Source organism: Tinamus guttatus, unplaced genomic scaffold (assembly GCF_059628265.1).
Source record: "Tinamus guttatus ecotype Peru unplaced genomic scaffold, ASM5962826v1 Tinamus_guttatus_pri_ptg000226l, whole genome shotgun sequence".
In the NCBI taxonomy this organism is placed as follows: Eukaryota; Metazoa; Chordata; class Aves; order Tinamiformes; family Tinamidae; genus Tinamus; species Tinamus guttatus.
The window spans coordinates 4018385-4033962 of record NW_028288760.1 but is presented as its reverse complement, the minus strand read 5'-3'; the positions used below and the strand labels follow the sequence as shown (position 1 = coordinate 4033962).

Genomic DNA, 15578 nt, shown 5'->3' with positions numbered 1-15578 from the left:
TACCTGTGCTGCTGCCAGGGCCCACACACTGTGGGTTCTGGAGTGTGCAGCAGTTTAGGAAGGATGTTCCTCCTGAAAAAAGGTTAATTTGTTCTCAAAGCTCACAGTTAGCTCTTGCCAACTACCAGAGATCTGCTGGGACTTCAGGCTCATCTAGTGTCACCCCAGGCCCAAGCTAATGAAGCTGGCGTAAGCTGAGACATCTGCCACCATTATAGTAATCAAAATACCTTAAATCCAGTGTCTACCTAGGAGGATATTCAAATTTAAATTTTCCAACATTCACAGTTGCAATTGTACTGGATTTTGTTAGTATAAGCTGCAGACCATTTCTGTGCTGGGCTCTGGAGCATATAAAAACCAGTGTGGGTATTAACCAGCTTAGTCCAATTAAAGGACCTTAATGCAAGTCTGTTAAGGCCCTGATTTGTTAGGCTTGACTACATTTCCAAAGAAGGAGCACAATTGGGTGGATTTGTTATCTAAAGCGTAAGCTCCAAGCCCTTAGTCATCCATGCTAAAGCCTTCCCCAAACTGGTCATGGTTTGCACTACCTCCGCATCACTGTAGTCCAACGTCAGTATAATCTGCTCTTTAACACAGAATTAAAATTAAAGCCAAAGGACACAGCTGCTTTCGTCTGTGTAACACTCATTACAAGAGACTTAAGGACAGAATAACAGCAAGGCTTCTATTCTCAGCTAGCAGGCAGGAAACTTTGCAAGCCGGAAATGCATGCCATGAAAATGGGGCAGCAGTAGGTGAACTGGATTAGAAGGAAAGGGAAGGAGAAGATCTGGGATACTGAACAGAACCTTTCCCTTTTCTTATTCTATATATTCTTCTGCATTATTTATTAAAAAAAAAAAATCATCTTTTTCTACAAGCAATTCAGAATAAACTGCACAGCAAAATACCTAACTGAACCACTCAGTACTCTCTATTCAAAGAGCAGGGTATACTTCTACAAATTTCACAATCTTCCCTCATCCAGGGCTTAGCATAATCACAGTACTGCAGACTGAATGCTGGAATTAGAGGGGTGACATGGTGGCCTATATCACAGGCAAAAGCTGACTACAATCCAGGCCTGTCCCCGAGGAGGGAGCCTTCCCCGCTTACAGCTCTGAAACCCGAACCTCTTGATATGAATATTCTGCTCTTCTAAAACAAACAATGCATATTAGTAGTACCAAAATCTTCTGCATTTTTCCCTGCTCCATCATCTAGGTGTTGTTAGACATGAGCATCCACAAAGGAGTCCACACTAACAGTGACAGAGGACTGGGGACGATGAAAGAGGAGTTACTGAGCTAAAGGCACAAACTCGCAGTTTCACTCAAACGATTTTAAGGAAAATCAGTGCTCCAGCATGCTCTTCTGCCTTTAACCACAGCTGAAAAATACCAGTTACCCTTAAAAAGCCTTCAGGTTTTGGTATTCTAAGCCTACAGACTTCTGCAAACTGAAAGATTCACGTATTGTTTGGTGTTGTAACGTTTGAGGTTTCTCCCAGGACAAGTGTGACTGGAAATTTGCTCTTTCTTCTAACATCAAAGTTATTGCTCTTAAAGCACATTGTCACCACCAGTCTCTCTTTGGCCACTAGATGTCCCTTCTGCACTGTACAAATTCAAGCAAAGGACATGAAAACAGATTTGAGAACACATACATACATCTGCAGTGCTGCTGAGCTAACGCAACAAGCACAGCCCGACAGGCTGCAGGGCTGTACCAAGCAGCATGCCGAGCACCTCGCTGCAGCATTAACACATCACAGGCGCCACACAGAGCTCTGCTTGCAAACTGAAGCTTCAGGGTGACTCCTTCAACCAGGCAAGTCGCACAGAAATTCCAGGCTCAAAACTCTGAACATTCCAACTGCACTTTCTGGGCACAGTAAATTTACTTTTCCATTGCTGCTCATGAGAACCACTAAGTAAATCATGTGTTCACTACCCAGACTTGATGAACTACAGAGCATCTAGCATCCGTCACAGGGCAATCCTGGATAGTGGCAAAGAAACAATCATCAGGGAAGATGGAGCAGGAAGGCTGCTATTTCTCACTACTCAGAAACTCGGCGGAGAAACGTGATGGATGGTCAGAGTCCTGACCCAGCTGCACTTCCCTGGAGCACTGACTAATTTCAGATAAAACTGTAGCATTCAGGAAGAAGAGGAATTGGCAGCTCAGTTGCACAAAGGCAGAATTAACACCTATTTATGAGAATTTCGTAGGAAATAGCTGCCTTGGTTAAGACTTTACACAGGATACATACTGCATATGCTTAGATGTGGGGCCCAAATCTTCCACTGATGCAGCCCTGGAAGCCTGGCCATTAGGCGCCATCCTGTGGCAAGAGACTCTGGCTTCTGCAACGTGCCGGATACAGGGATCAAAAAGTGAAAAGGATTCATGTCATTCATACAGCTACAAATGGGGAAGGAACCCCTGTGAAATCCCACCCTAATTGAGAAACCAGGGTGAGGGGGGAAAGCTGGAAAATAAGTCCTGTTAGAAGAATATCACTTCTACAGAGAAAAGAGATCTTACTGCAAAGCTTCTAATCATAAAACACCAACGAATAGCACAGTTAGAGAAGACTATTGTATTTGTCTTACAGATTATCGGAGGTTTGTGGTTAGGATCTGAGGGGTCAAAGATGAACCAGACTTGCCTGAAGCCTGAAAACATCTATCCTACTTTGCACTAGCAGCCCCTTTTGCAGAGATTTCCATAACGTGCCTCACTCCCAATAGGAACAAGTTGTAAAGACTGTAACCAGGATATCCAGTGCACGCATGTTGCTCAGAGCTGCTTCTGCAATGTATGCAGTAGTTCACAAGACATACAGATCATGCTGTAGTAAAAGACATGGGTGCTTCAGCCAAGATATCTCTCAGAAAATTTCCAGAAGTCAGGCTGTTAGCATGCAGGCACCTTTTGATCTATGCAAGACCCCACTGGAGGACTGCAGGTCAGCTCTAAGCCCCTTTGATCCTCTTCCACTGCTTACAGCCATCTCAGTGGAGGCAAATCCCTTCCAAGGGGCCCCTCTTGGCAGATGGGAGGATGAGAATGCTGATCAGCTAACAGGAAACAACTAACTGAGCACAAGGAAAGGTCTCAAGGATTTTCCACTGCAAAGTGTTACAGCAGGAAGAAAGATGCATCCAATATGTTGCCTAGATCTAAGAAGATTGTAAAGCTTTTCTGAGTATTGAGAAGCCTTTTTTGTGCTATTTATGTTAAAAAAAAAATCAAACTGTTTATAATCTCTTTTCACTATGACTATCATCGCTTAGAGGGAACCCCTCAGGCCATTGGAGGGCACTATTGGGCAGTTTTTGACTCTACAAGCAAAACAACAGTTTTGAAAGACAACCATCCAAATTGGCTTGTTGGCCTCAGCTGGGTGCACTGCAGAAAACTCTAGATCTTACTGGTGCCTCGGGCCCTTAGCAGGCTCAGGGGAAAGGCAAACGGATCAGCCAGTACCAAAGGAACCTACACCCCGAGCCAAAGGAAGGAACACAGCAGTGCAGGTAAGAAGCCCCCTCCGAAAGGAGCCTTGCAAAGCAAGGGTTTGCACTGTGAAGGCCAAACTGGGGGTGGAGTAAAGAATTTTGAAAGAAACCCCAGCTGGACCTGAAAAACAAACACATCTAGCTGTGCTGTGTGAACACCCACTGCTAGTGCGTTCTCAGGCACAGTGTATCCTCCAAGTCCTACCACAAGATGTATATAACACCTACCTCTTTGCCATGGAAATCATACCTTTGAACACTGCATAAATCAGCAAGCATTGCTTCATTCTCCTTTCATATGTAATCTCTGTACTCTCTCACAGTCTTGATGCATATAGTCTGTTCTGTAATGAGGCCACTGGGAAAAACTAGGCATTGTTACTGCAGTAGGGAGCATGAAGCAAAATGAATATAGACCATGCAAGTGTCAAATGTTGAGGAATAAATGATTTTCTCCAAGAAAGCTGGGGGCTGGACTCACTTATATGCATGTGCACCTTGATGACCTCTCCATTCAAGAAATATTCTATTATCTCCAAATCTACTCTTACCAATTTAAAGACAAGGGACAACTGTAGAGAAGAGCCTCATGTAAAATTACCCAACCACAGCCTGGGGAAGTTGCACAGTAGCTTTAGTATCTCAGGCCTGCATACTCATGATTTTCTAGGGCATATTTCACATCAGTACTAGCAAAACCACCAACTAAGCCAAAGTGAAGCACAATAGCAACCATCTCCTAACTTAAGTTCTATTTTATGAATACCTATTTTATGAATACCTCACAGACTGAAACTCCCACTTTTGAGTCAATTATTTCTTCCTCTCAAATACCCCAGATTAATGGGCTTATCTGCATTGTGTGTACAAGAGCAGCTGGGTCCAGTATCGCCTCGGTAAGAGGGTGTAGAAGCCTTGCAGCGCATACTGCAGCAAGCACTGGTAGGTGGGAAGAAACACTTTGTGTCGCTGAGATCCTAAATCTTAATGTCTCTATTGCCATCCATTTGTCACGTTCCTTAACAAACCTTTAAAGACACATACAGATCTTAACATATTTGTTAACATTGGAGCATTCAAGCTCACTCTCATGGTCCTCAAATGGTTCTTCATTCCAGTATAAATAACATTCAATTTATTTTGTATTTAGTACATGAGTAAATATCTTGTCACCACAGTGGAAACACAGTCATGCTTCTAGACCTGTCCTCTACTACAGAATTCTCTTAAAGAAAACAAAAAAATCATCTAAGTCAGCAAAATACAGTTAGACATAGTAAGCACATAAGTGAACTCTTGGCTTTTTCTTTCTGGCATAGGAAGCTTTTGATGATGACTAAAACTACTGCACTGGTACCACTAGTGTCTGATCAAATCAATCAGAAGACAATCCCACTTTTAGTTAATGCCCTGATTTTCTATTCATACTGCTGCTTTCATACTAAAAATCAAGGACTTATTGGCTGGATGGCAGAGCTCAGAGGGTGGTGATCAGCAGTACAGAGTCTAGTTAGAGGCCTGTAGCTAGCGGTGTCCCCCCAGGGCTCGGTCCTCGGCCCAGTCCTGTTCAATTTATTCATCAATGACCTGGATGAACGCACAGAGTGCTCCCTCAGCAAGTTTGCTCATGATGGAGTAGCTGGTACCCCAGAGGGTTGCGCTGCCATCCAGAGAGACCTGGACAGACTGAACAACTGGGCGATGAAAAACCTCATGCAATTCAACAAGGCCGAGTGCAAGGTCCTGCACCTGGGGAGGAATAACCCCAGACACCAGGACAGGCTGGGGACTGACCTTCTGGAGAGCAGCTCTGCAGAGAAAGACCTGGGCGTCCTGGTGGACGACAAGGTGACCATGAGGCAGCAGTGTGCCCCTGTGGCCAAAAAGGCCGATGGGATCCTGGGGTGCATTAAGAGCAGCATCTCCAGCAGGTCGAGGGAGGGGATCCTGCCCCTCTACTCAGCCCTGGTGAGGCCACATCTGGAAAACTGTGTCCAGTTCTGGGCTCCACAGTACCAGAGGGATGAGGAGCTGCTGGAGAGAGTCCAGCGCAAGGCTACCAGGATGATCAGGGGCCTGGAACATCTGCCCTATGTCCTATCTGCTGAGGGATCTGGGTCTGTTCAGCCTGGAGAAGAGAAGGCTGAGAGGGGACCTGAGCAGTGTCTATAACTACCTCAAGAGAGGCAGTGAGGAGGGTGGTGCTGGCCTCTTTTCACTGGTGGCCACCGACAGAACTAGAGGAAACAGCCAGAAACTAAAGCATTGAAAGTTCCCCAGGAATGTAAGGAAAAATTTCTTGACAGTGAGAGTGACAGAGCACTGGAACAGGCTGCCCAGAGAAGTTGTGGCGTCTCCTTCTCCGGAGATCTTCAAACCTGCTGGGACTCAGTCCTGTGCCACATGCTCTCAGTGACTCTGTGTGTGCAGGGGGGTTGGACTAGATGACCTCTAGAGTTCCCTTTCAACCTTAAGCATTCTATGATTCTGATTCTATGATTATGCAGTTATGTGTTATGGAAATTCACATTGCCTACTGAACACCAATTATGATAAACAAAACAAATGTATTGCATAGAAATACTAACCATGTTCCCAACTCCCAAGTGCGGGGGGGAGAAACAAAACAAAACAAAAAACACAACACACCACCACCAAACAGTGAAGGTTCACAAGTGACTTACCAGTTGCAGGTCTTGAAACATTTGTAATCTCAGCAAAAATGCTACAAACTGTCTCAAGCTTTATTTCAAAGAGACAGTAAAATAACAAACACACACACACATCCACGCAAAACACGTGCCTACCTTAATTCGACAATGCCTGCATACTTAAGAAATCAGGCCCATCCCCTCAAGTCCTTTTCTGAAACATATCTGTTTGCTTCTAATCACAAAACAGGACAGAGACTGGACTGCAACTGGCAGGCTGCGGCACCCAGGGCTTCAGCATTTTCCTGTGCCTTGAGGGAAGCTCCAGTTTGCTCTACTGCCCTTCGGGAACACGGTCTGTGGATACTTTATCCCTTGTATCTTACAACAGTAAGAAAGGGAAGCTCCTGCTGAGCTTCTGTTGAAAGCTGATACTGACCTGCAGCACGAGTATTTGAGTCTTTGGCTCTGCTAACTGGCATGCTGAATGTGCACAGCAGTTCACGAAGATGTCTGATGCACAATCTGCTTGACAGCTTCTGAAAAGGAAAAGAAAAATGAAGCTGTTATAGGTTGCAGTTTAATTTAGAGTGCTATAATGTTGATGTAAAATTAAGAGGTCCAGCTATGACACACTCAAGATTCACACACAGGACAACCCAATGCATATGGACAATATGATTCTCTTGCTAAAAGGGGGGGGGGGGGAGGAGATGTGATGCCTAAGTCTGGCTGTGTCTTACATCAGCTGTGGTAACACATTGCATTTGATGGAATGGTACAGTTCCAGGTGCATTTTATTAGATGGAGCTTTCCAAGCTATTAAATACCTTAATATTAATATATTCACCTCACATCTCCTTTTTTCCTCTCAGCCTACTGGCAATTTCTTTTAAAATCATCAGGCAGAAACTTTGTATTCCCTCCATCAAATATCCACCGTAGTCATCAGTGAAGTCAAAGCCTTTTTCGACAATTTTGAAGTTCATAAACCTGCATGATATCAGCCAAAAGAGATAGAGATTCACTGATTCTGTGCAGTGGAGAACTTAGTCTCCTGTCTTTTTCTGCTGCTTCACAGAATTGATATGTTAATGACGAGCATATCCTGTGAGCTAACAAAATCTTGCTGTTAGGGCAGAATAGGTTCCAACAATTTAGGAACCCAAAGAACTTATTTGGGCATGGACAGCAGGGAACTGCTGCTACAGCAAAGGAAGCAAAGCTCCCCAGCTCGTTCATCCATGGTCAGCTGAAGCCGAGTTTCAGGGTGACAGGCCAAAACAAATTGAGGAGCAATACAGGCTCTATCGTGTCATGTGCAGTAAGGCAGGTGTCGGGTGGCCGACCCGCAGGGCCTGGCCAAGGACAAAACGGCCATTCTAGGTGAGGATGCCAGGAATTGTGAGAGGATTATAGCAGGATGATCACTGGCATACTCGCACAGTCTCAGAATGCTAATGCCTCTGAATACCAAGAGCATACTGATTCCCCAAACACACACTTAGATCATCTAGCAGCCCAGGAGAGAGTAGGGAAACTCCTCATAGAACAGAAAAGCTTTAAACTAGAGGGCTGCGTCTGTCACAGTAGCTTTGCAACACGCAGGGAACATTACGATGCCAATGCATCTACAGAAACATACTGAGGTGCACCAGGAACACGCACAAAATCAGTTGGCCTACACCAACGGAACGATCTTCATAGAGATCGTCCTCAGCACCACATCCTGACTCCTAGACCCCGGTCCGCAGCACTATACACCCTCTAGGCCAGCTAAGGGCATTAAACGAGCACACTGAAGAGATGAGAAAAGATTCCAGTCGTCATGAGCTTCCTACTCTCTGACCACAAAACCACAGCCTCTCATCAAATGAGGAATAAAACTCAAGAGACTTTTTAATCCTACACCCCTGCTCTAATTAATAATCCTACTTTATCAATATTTGATACAGCTGTTACTGTCTGCTCTGACCACTACACTTTCATATAACGCTCTTAATTACACTGTTCTGTTACACTGTATCTCCTTCCAAGGCAGCCCAGATAGAAAATGGTGCCACCAAACAGGATGGCTCTCTGGAAGACCTGGCTTCAGGGCTAGGCTCCGAGGTTGGCAGCTTTATCATATGGAATTAGGTAGCAATTTATGCAAAAACTTATATTGAGTCTGCCTCAAATGAACCTCCCCCTTTTCAACCCACTATAAACACCATCATATGAAAAAGAAAAAAATATTCTTATCAGGAGAACCATACTAGCACATCGGTAACACTAAGAGCAACAGAGAGAAGTCACTAGGCTTACTGGCACAGATAAAACTCAATTAATACAACAGAAAGTAAATGAAGACAGTAAAATTTTGAAATTTTTGCGAATTAAGTTGTTCAAGGTAGAAGATGACTATCACCTTCTTCTGAACATAACAGAAATGCCTCCCTTCCTTGCAAAACCTTCATTTGCCCAGGTAAGTACATGATTAGACATGAGGCTGTAGTTGCATTTCTGCAGGGTTCAGAGGCTCCTGCTGCCACCCAGTTACTCGCGCCAGCAGCTCCACCAGAAGCTGCTTCCCCTTGGCTTTGCATGCATAGTTCCAAATGCAATCGCTTCCTAAACAGATGTTAAAGTGATCAAGAATATTAACTCAGCAACTTAAAGTGCTTAAACTAATGTGAACTGCTTAGGTGAAAGGCAGCTCAAGAACAATTACACACAGCTCCAGAAATAAGGCCTTCCTTATTTCTGTCCCATTTAAAATGCAGGATGGTGTTAGGAACCCAGAACACGCATGCAAAACCCTCCGTCACGGCAGAACTGCTAAGATCAGTCCCTGCAGGCAAAGGATCAAGACACAGGGAAAGGCAGCACAAACTCATGGACCCCAGAAGGGATTTTCCAGTATATTTATCAGGGAGTCCCCCAGTCCCAAGCTGGGGCAGGAGCCTCTGGGCTCACACTCAGCATGCAGCCCAGAGGCAGAATTTCTCTGCAGGGAAGAGGGTGGAGTGCACAGAAATCACATCAAAGGGTTTTTCTGCAAGTTCAGGTTATGGGAACATAAAGTATATGTATTAACTTGGGAGGATGAAAAGAAATGAGTAAGCTTTGAGATGTTTATTGGACAGCCAGCAAAAGTCAAGGTAGCAGCACAAGCCAGAGACTGCTAGTTGCCAACAGACTGTCTTGTACACTCACCATGTGATCCAAAGCCCACGCAGTAATTACAGATTCCTGACAGTTAGCAGAGGTTTTGGTTCTGGCCCTCAGAGATGCTCCTGCATGGAATCTCAGTCCTGCCACAGGCCAGTAGATTGAGATGATCATGAAGTTACCAAGGGCTGAAAAATTTATACAGAAATAAAACATGTTTAAGGCATGATAAAACAGAGGACGATGCAAGTTTGAGAGAACTTGAAAGGTAATATCCTAGCTTTAGTGAGGAGAAAATATGTGTTTGTTTTTTCACAGCAGTGATACAAGCACCCTGCAGCAAACAGATGGAAGTGTCATAAGCAAAATGTAAAAAAGAAAAATAAAATAAATCTCCCCCTGCTAGAGATTTCCATGCTGTAAAATCCCATTTACAATGCTCTCCAGAAGAATGTCTCGACTACTACAAGTGGCAAAAGGCAATGGGATAAGCAGAGGTATAACCTCAGGTTGAGTTAAGGTTGAGATAAGCAGTGGGGTAAACATAGGCACACAACTCAGGGACAGAAGATCCCCACGGATGGGCCGATTAGTCAGCCCTTAAGCAAGACAGGTCACAGAATCGTAAAGGCCACTGACAGCCAAAACACCTCCAAGCATGTGGTTGCACTGAAATGCTCTGAGCAAGAAATCTGAGGCTTATTTCCATTGCTGGGCATCCATCAGGGCTCTGCGTGGGTTGCAGTAGCAAAGACATTAGATCCTCTAAATAGTCTTTATCCAGTCATTCTCCTTGATAGTGATTAAATATATATAACATTACATGCTAGGCATTTGAAACGCAAAGGCCCAGAACACTGAAAAAATGTTGTCTGGGCAGGGCCCTGTTTCCAGGCCAGATGAAGGCATATTAGTTATAATGCGACTCGGTCACAAACCACTGCTCTAAAGAAAAGAGATCAAGAGTAGAAAGGAAGAGTAAAGAAGTCCAAGAGGCAAGAACCAGATTTTGTTTTCCTTTTTACTTCGTGTGTCATCCAGTCTTTTTTGCAGACTTGCATTACAACGCAGACTTGCACACCTTCAGGTGCTGCACTGAGGCTATTCTCAGGAAACATGCTACTTCAGGCAACTTGATACAGAATTGTTTGTCATTCCTGTGAGATAAGTAGGCTTTATATAAGGTGGGGGGGAAGCTATACTATGACATTATCTAGATGTTGCTAATAAGCTAGAGGAAACAAATGTCTGCAGAACAGTATTTTCCAATGAAAAATACAAGTTCAAAATAATTATGCTTTGTTATGCACTTGTACTTTGTTGCAGTATAATACTAATCCTACTATGTTGTTATTAACAACCTATATTTTAGTAGTTGTTCACAACTGCTGCCTGATTGATCAGGCTTGTGGTCCCCACTTTTTCCATAATGATAGGAAAAGGGAGTAGAAAAACATGGACAAGGCAAATGCTATTTCTGCCTCACCCAGTTAATTTTAATATATGAAAGTAAGTGTGGCTTTATAGCCCTTTAATTATGTATTGCCTCTGAATTATGTATGGAGCAGAGGGCACACAGGAATTCTGGTGGGAAAAGACAGCTCTGTGCAATAATACTTCTTGACTCCAGATAAGACATGAACGTGCCCCTACAACATGTTCCCTATAGCTGATCGAAGTGCTGCCATTTTTCAGAATCCCATGGAGAATCTGTGTACCTGCTTACACTTCAAGAAACCATCTCTTATGTCTAAAATTCCCTGTAGCCCTGCAGGAAGAATACACTGACATTTCTGGTGGGCAAAAACATCCCCCATGTGCTACTGTACTTTTACTGTACAAATACTGTTCAAAAGTAATGCAATACACAGTATCATTTGTAGACATGTAATCTAGCTCTCATTTCCCTTGGAAACAAAGAGCAACTCTTTAAGCCTCGTCTCGTTAGGATTACATGAGTAGTGATAACAATGCCCACAAATCATTTTATCAAGTTCTGCCACTGCTACTTATAGCAGATCTATCATAAATGTAGACATAGATGAACACTCAACCTGCCTAAAGGGCTTCTGTGTTCTATCTTTAATTCCATCCCATTTCCATTTGCTTTTGTCTTTTTATATTCTCCTTCATTTTAAACATATAGTTGTATATCATACATAAATAAAGATTTCTTAGGAAAGCAGTAATAGACAAATGATTATATCCTAGAGAGCTTTAAGCTGGCCTGTCCTTATCTATTTCACTATTCAGATGTAAACAAAAAATATCATCCCCCTGCTCTGCTTCAGACTGGTTCTGTCATTGGACTGGACAAAGCATTAGGCAGTGTTTCCCCAAAACCGCATCTGAAATGGAAAAAAAACAGCTGCCAACCTCCAGTACAGAGCCACACGTGCAGCCTGGTATCTGCTTTGCTCCGGGAAAACTTCTGAAATCTATTTCTCATTTTGTGTGTGCGCGAAATACATATATAACACACCCACACACCTTTCTACATTTGTCACTATGCCCTTCCTCCCCTGAAACGGTGACAGCAGCAGCCCGCAGCTTTGCTGCCAGGCAGCCTCGGGCTAGAGCCAGGGACAGCAGTGACAACCAACTGCCGCTTGGTGGCAGAGGTTGGATGCCGCAAGGGCAGCGCTGCTCCCCAAGCACGCAGCGCACACGGTTATTCTCCGCTCAAGGTGACTCAAGATTATTCCTTGTCTCCTCATTTGGTGTTATGTTATAGGTTAATTAAAGCTTCAAAATTAAACATTTATTCAATTAACCACTTAAGTTATTTTAGAACAAACAGTTTCTAATCACTTTATTGGTTGGGGGCGGGGGGGAAGGGTTGTGACAATTTAAAACATTCATTTTCTCCTTCCTCTCTGTAGATATTGCACAAGAGTTAAAACATCAAATGTCAGCAGGTGCCTTTCTAACACAGCATAAGAAGCTCTGAACCATCAAACTATCTGCTTCATCTCTACCACCAAGAGCAATGACTTGCTGCTCTAAATCAGGCTTATGTCTATATCCCTGCTTTAAAGATACTGGGTTTAATTTTTAAGTCCCTAATTACTTCAATTTCTACCTAGTTTACTGAGAACAATTGCAAGCACAGTGTACACAAGTCACTTATTGTGATTTGATCCCAGCATGAATAATATTCTACAAACTGAAGTTTCCTTTACTCTAATTCCCAAGGTCTTGTTTATCATTCCATTTCTCAATCTGCATCGTATTTTGTTCCTTAAAGATGCTGCAATAGATCTACTTCTGGAGCCACATCCTGCTGTCCCACGAGAGGGGCAATACTCCATGATTGCAGGAGCTTCTCCCAGCAGAGGAGCAAGGTCTTGCCAAAAGAAAAAGCTTTTGCTCAAGCCAAGGGGAGCTACCCAAATGTATATAGTGTTCCTCTTTCTGCCTCTCCGTTTTTAGTTTCACAATCTTTTTCAAACCTTCATGACACTGTGATCATCATGAACATACTGCAATAACTATCTATTTGACCTATAAAAAGTGAAGGGGAACTGATAAGTTTCACATCTGTAAGACCGTAACAGAAGGCTTTATTTAAAGCTCATGAGCTGAGTTTATGCCTAAGCTTGGGCACAGGGACACTTTCTGCTCCCTATGGATTTGCTACCCCCACTTTCATTCCTCTCTGCTCGAGTCCCAGTGCCATAACGCCATTTTTAGCAAGTTACACATGAAACTGCAGAACACGACTGCTGGGCTGCTCCCAGTCAGGCTGCTTCCAATTAGACTGCAGTTTGCAGAGCAGAATTGGGATAAAGGCTCTTTAAGGGCAAGCAACTTTTATCAGCTGTTTTTTTCTGACAGGAAACTCTGGACAGCCTGTACAAGTTCAAGGCAGAGTTTATAAACCACAAGCCTCAGAAATAAATATCTCAACTCCTCTGAATAAAGATTTCCCCTAATAATAGCCATTAGTGTTTGTTTAGTCCGCAGAAGAAAAATCTAAGATAGAAACACTGACATAATTAAAGATCATCTTAGTATAAACCATTCCATAAAACTTCAATTAACTGAACCTCATCTAGCCAATACACCAGGTTAGCCAAGCTGGCTCTATGCACACCAGCTGCACTTCATCAACTAGGAGTGCTCCATTTACAAAGTATTCATTTATCCAAATATTCTGGACCTCTTCTGACACTCTGCATTATCACAGAGAGAAGAGTATAAATACACCAAGATGTTTTTGCAGCGGTATCTTTCAGTCTCTAGAATACTTGCTACTGAAAATTTATTAACTTTTGCAAAGAACTAAATACGAGTTAAAAATTGAAGCAAGAAGTAGGTGTATATGTGCAAGAGGGACAGACAGACAGGCTCACAGAGCTTTACAAATTCTCAATAGCAAAAGTTAAGTTACCGCCAAGCCTGAACACACAGCCTACCAAACTTCCATTAATTAAGAACTGTGACAGTAAGATTATTATTTTTTCATTCATTACACAAATATTTCCCAAATTCAAGTCACAGCTGCCAGAATGGAGAAGGAAAGCAGCTATTCATTATGAGAAATCACCTATGCTGAAATCTCCATTCATCTTTATCCAAGGTGAGTGAGGAGTTACCAAGACTTGTATCCCTGCGTTACAGTTGGCCCCATTCACAGCTGATTTCCACATTCACATACTTCTACTCCATAACTCTTCTTGAAAGTGTCTAGGTGTAAAATATTTGAATGCATATTTGGTATGTATGTATAATTTAGTGTCATAAGCCACAGATTTTCAGAATTTCTGCAAAGATTCTTTCTTTTGGAAGAATCCAGACAAGAAGAAAATTTTAATTGCTATGAAAATCCTCAGTGTAAGTGTTTGACTATTTTGATAGCTTTTAACATCACGGCATCCTCTGTCAGCAACATTGGCTTCTGCACCCACCGAAAGATCCAGTAAAACTAGCTTTTCTTGTTGAAATTACTTTGATGAAGGAGAAACAAAGTCAGTAGTCAAAGCTCTCCAAAATGTATGTTTTCTAGTTGAAAACCTAGCTGAAGCAGCTTTTGCCTATGCAGCTCATCTCCTAACACTACCAGAGTAAAGAAGCAAATAATGTCTTTCCCAGTCATGGTATACTGAGGAACCTAACTACTACTTCATGCCATCTCTGCTCATATGGCAGTCCAACAGGAAGAATTTACAGGATAGTAATATGAGTTCTAGTACTGGGTGCTTATCCATCATTTCACTTTCAGGAAAGATCCAAGATCTGCAGTGTGTCATAAATCAAACAGGCCAAATACAAGTGACATTGTCTCACAGTCCCAGGACATCAGTTGGACATAATTAGTGATAAGTTTACATGAAAATCTATACCCATGAAGGAACTGTATTATCTAAAACATCCTGAAACTCTACCTAGCTGTAGGAGCCGGATTTTTACCTGTTTAGTGCTTTTTTTTCTCTTTACAACAGCTTGCTACAGCTATGTTCTTGGCTGACAAGTGAAAGTTTCCTGAATTGAGTTTTCTGAACTCCATGACTTCCTATTCCATCCATCTTTGTGTCTCAGAATACTATTAACTGTATACATTTACACAAAACTGCAACTATGGGAAGACAGTTATAAACAAATGGTTACAGGCTGAAAGTATCAACTCCTTCAGATATTCTGCAAGCTGTGATGGCTATTCTTAATTAAAAATAAAAAGCCACCCACACAGTTTCCTGAATTGTTTTGAGTGTGGACTTCACTTTGAAACTGAAGAGTTCTCTGTTAGCAGCTTTCACTGAGACAAGAAAAGCATCAATACTTTGTTCAGAAATTAGTTTAGCTACATCATAAGGAAAAACATCATATTCCAGCCAAGATAGTTTAATATGAATAAGTATAATGAGATACAAAGCAGAATTGCAGAAGCAGTTCCACAAAATACTTTCTGATTTGTTACCTTGTGATGGTAAGCGGCTGACCACAAGAGAACTGCAGGAAGATAGTGGCAGCTTTAGAGGAAAGAAGACTGGCACCAGACATCAGTGCTGCAGCACCTTCTCTTACTTGCATTTTTTAGCAGTTGAATTACTTACACTGAGCTTGACTACTATTGTTGACACCCAGCCTCAAGTTCCTGCAAACATATATGAAAAGAAGAGCTCAAGAAAGCACGCACATAGGGGCCAAGAGAGAAATTACTGTCATTTTTGAAGAACAGACATATGTTTCATGGTCCATTTTACACATTCTGTTATGCTCCAGTTAAGCATTTGAGTCATCA

The 15578-nt window shown here is 42.7% G+C and overlaps 1 protein-coding gene across 3 annotated transcripts in view; it reads right to left on the bottom strand.

Annotated features, from left to right (window-relative positions):
• The window catches only part of CRB2 (crumbs cell polarity complex component 2), a 42130-nt gene extending 35428 nt beyond the window's left edge, over nucleotides 1-6702 (bottom strand). For all 3 annotated transcript variants that reach the window (XM_088525385.1, XM_088525386.1, XM_088525387.1), the window contains exon 1: nucleotides 6621-6702. In XM_088525385.1, the coding sequence (XP_088381511.1) occupies nucleotides 6621-6663 (43 nt within the window). In that variant the 5' untranslated portion in view covers nucleotides 6664-6702. The remainder of the gene's footprint in view (nucleotides 1-6620) is intronic.
• Nucleotides 6703-15578: the final 8876 nt, after the last annotated feature.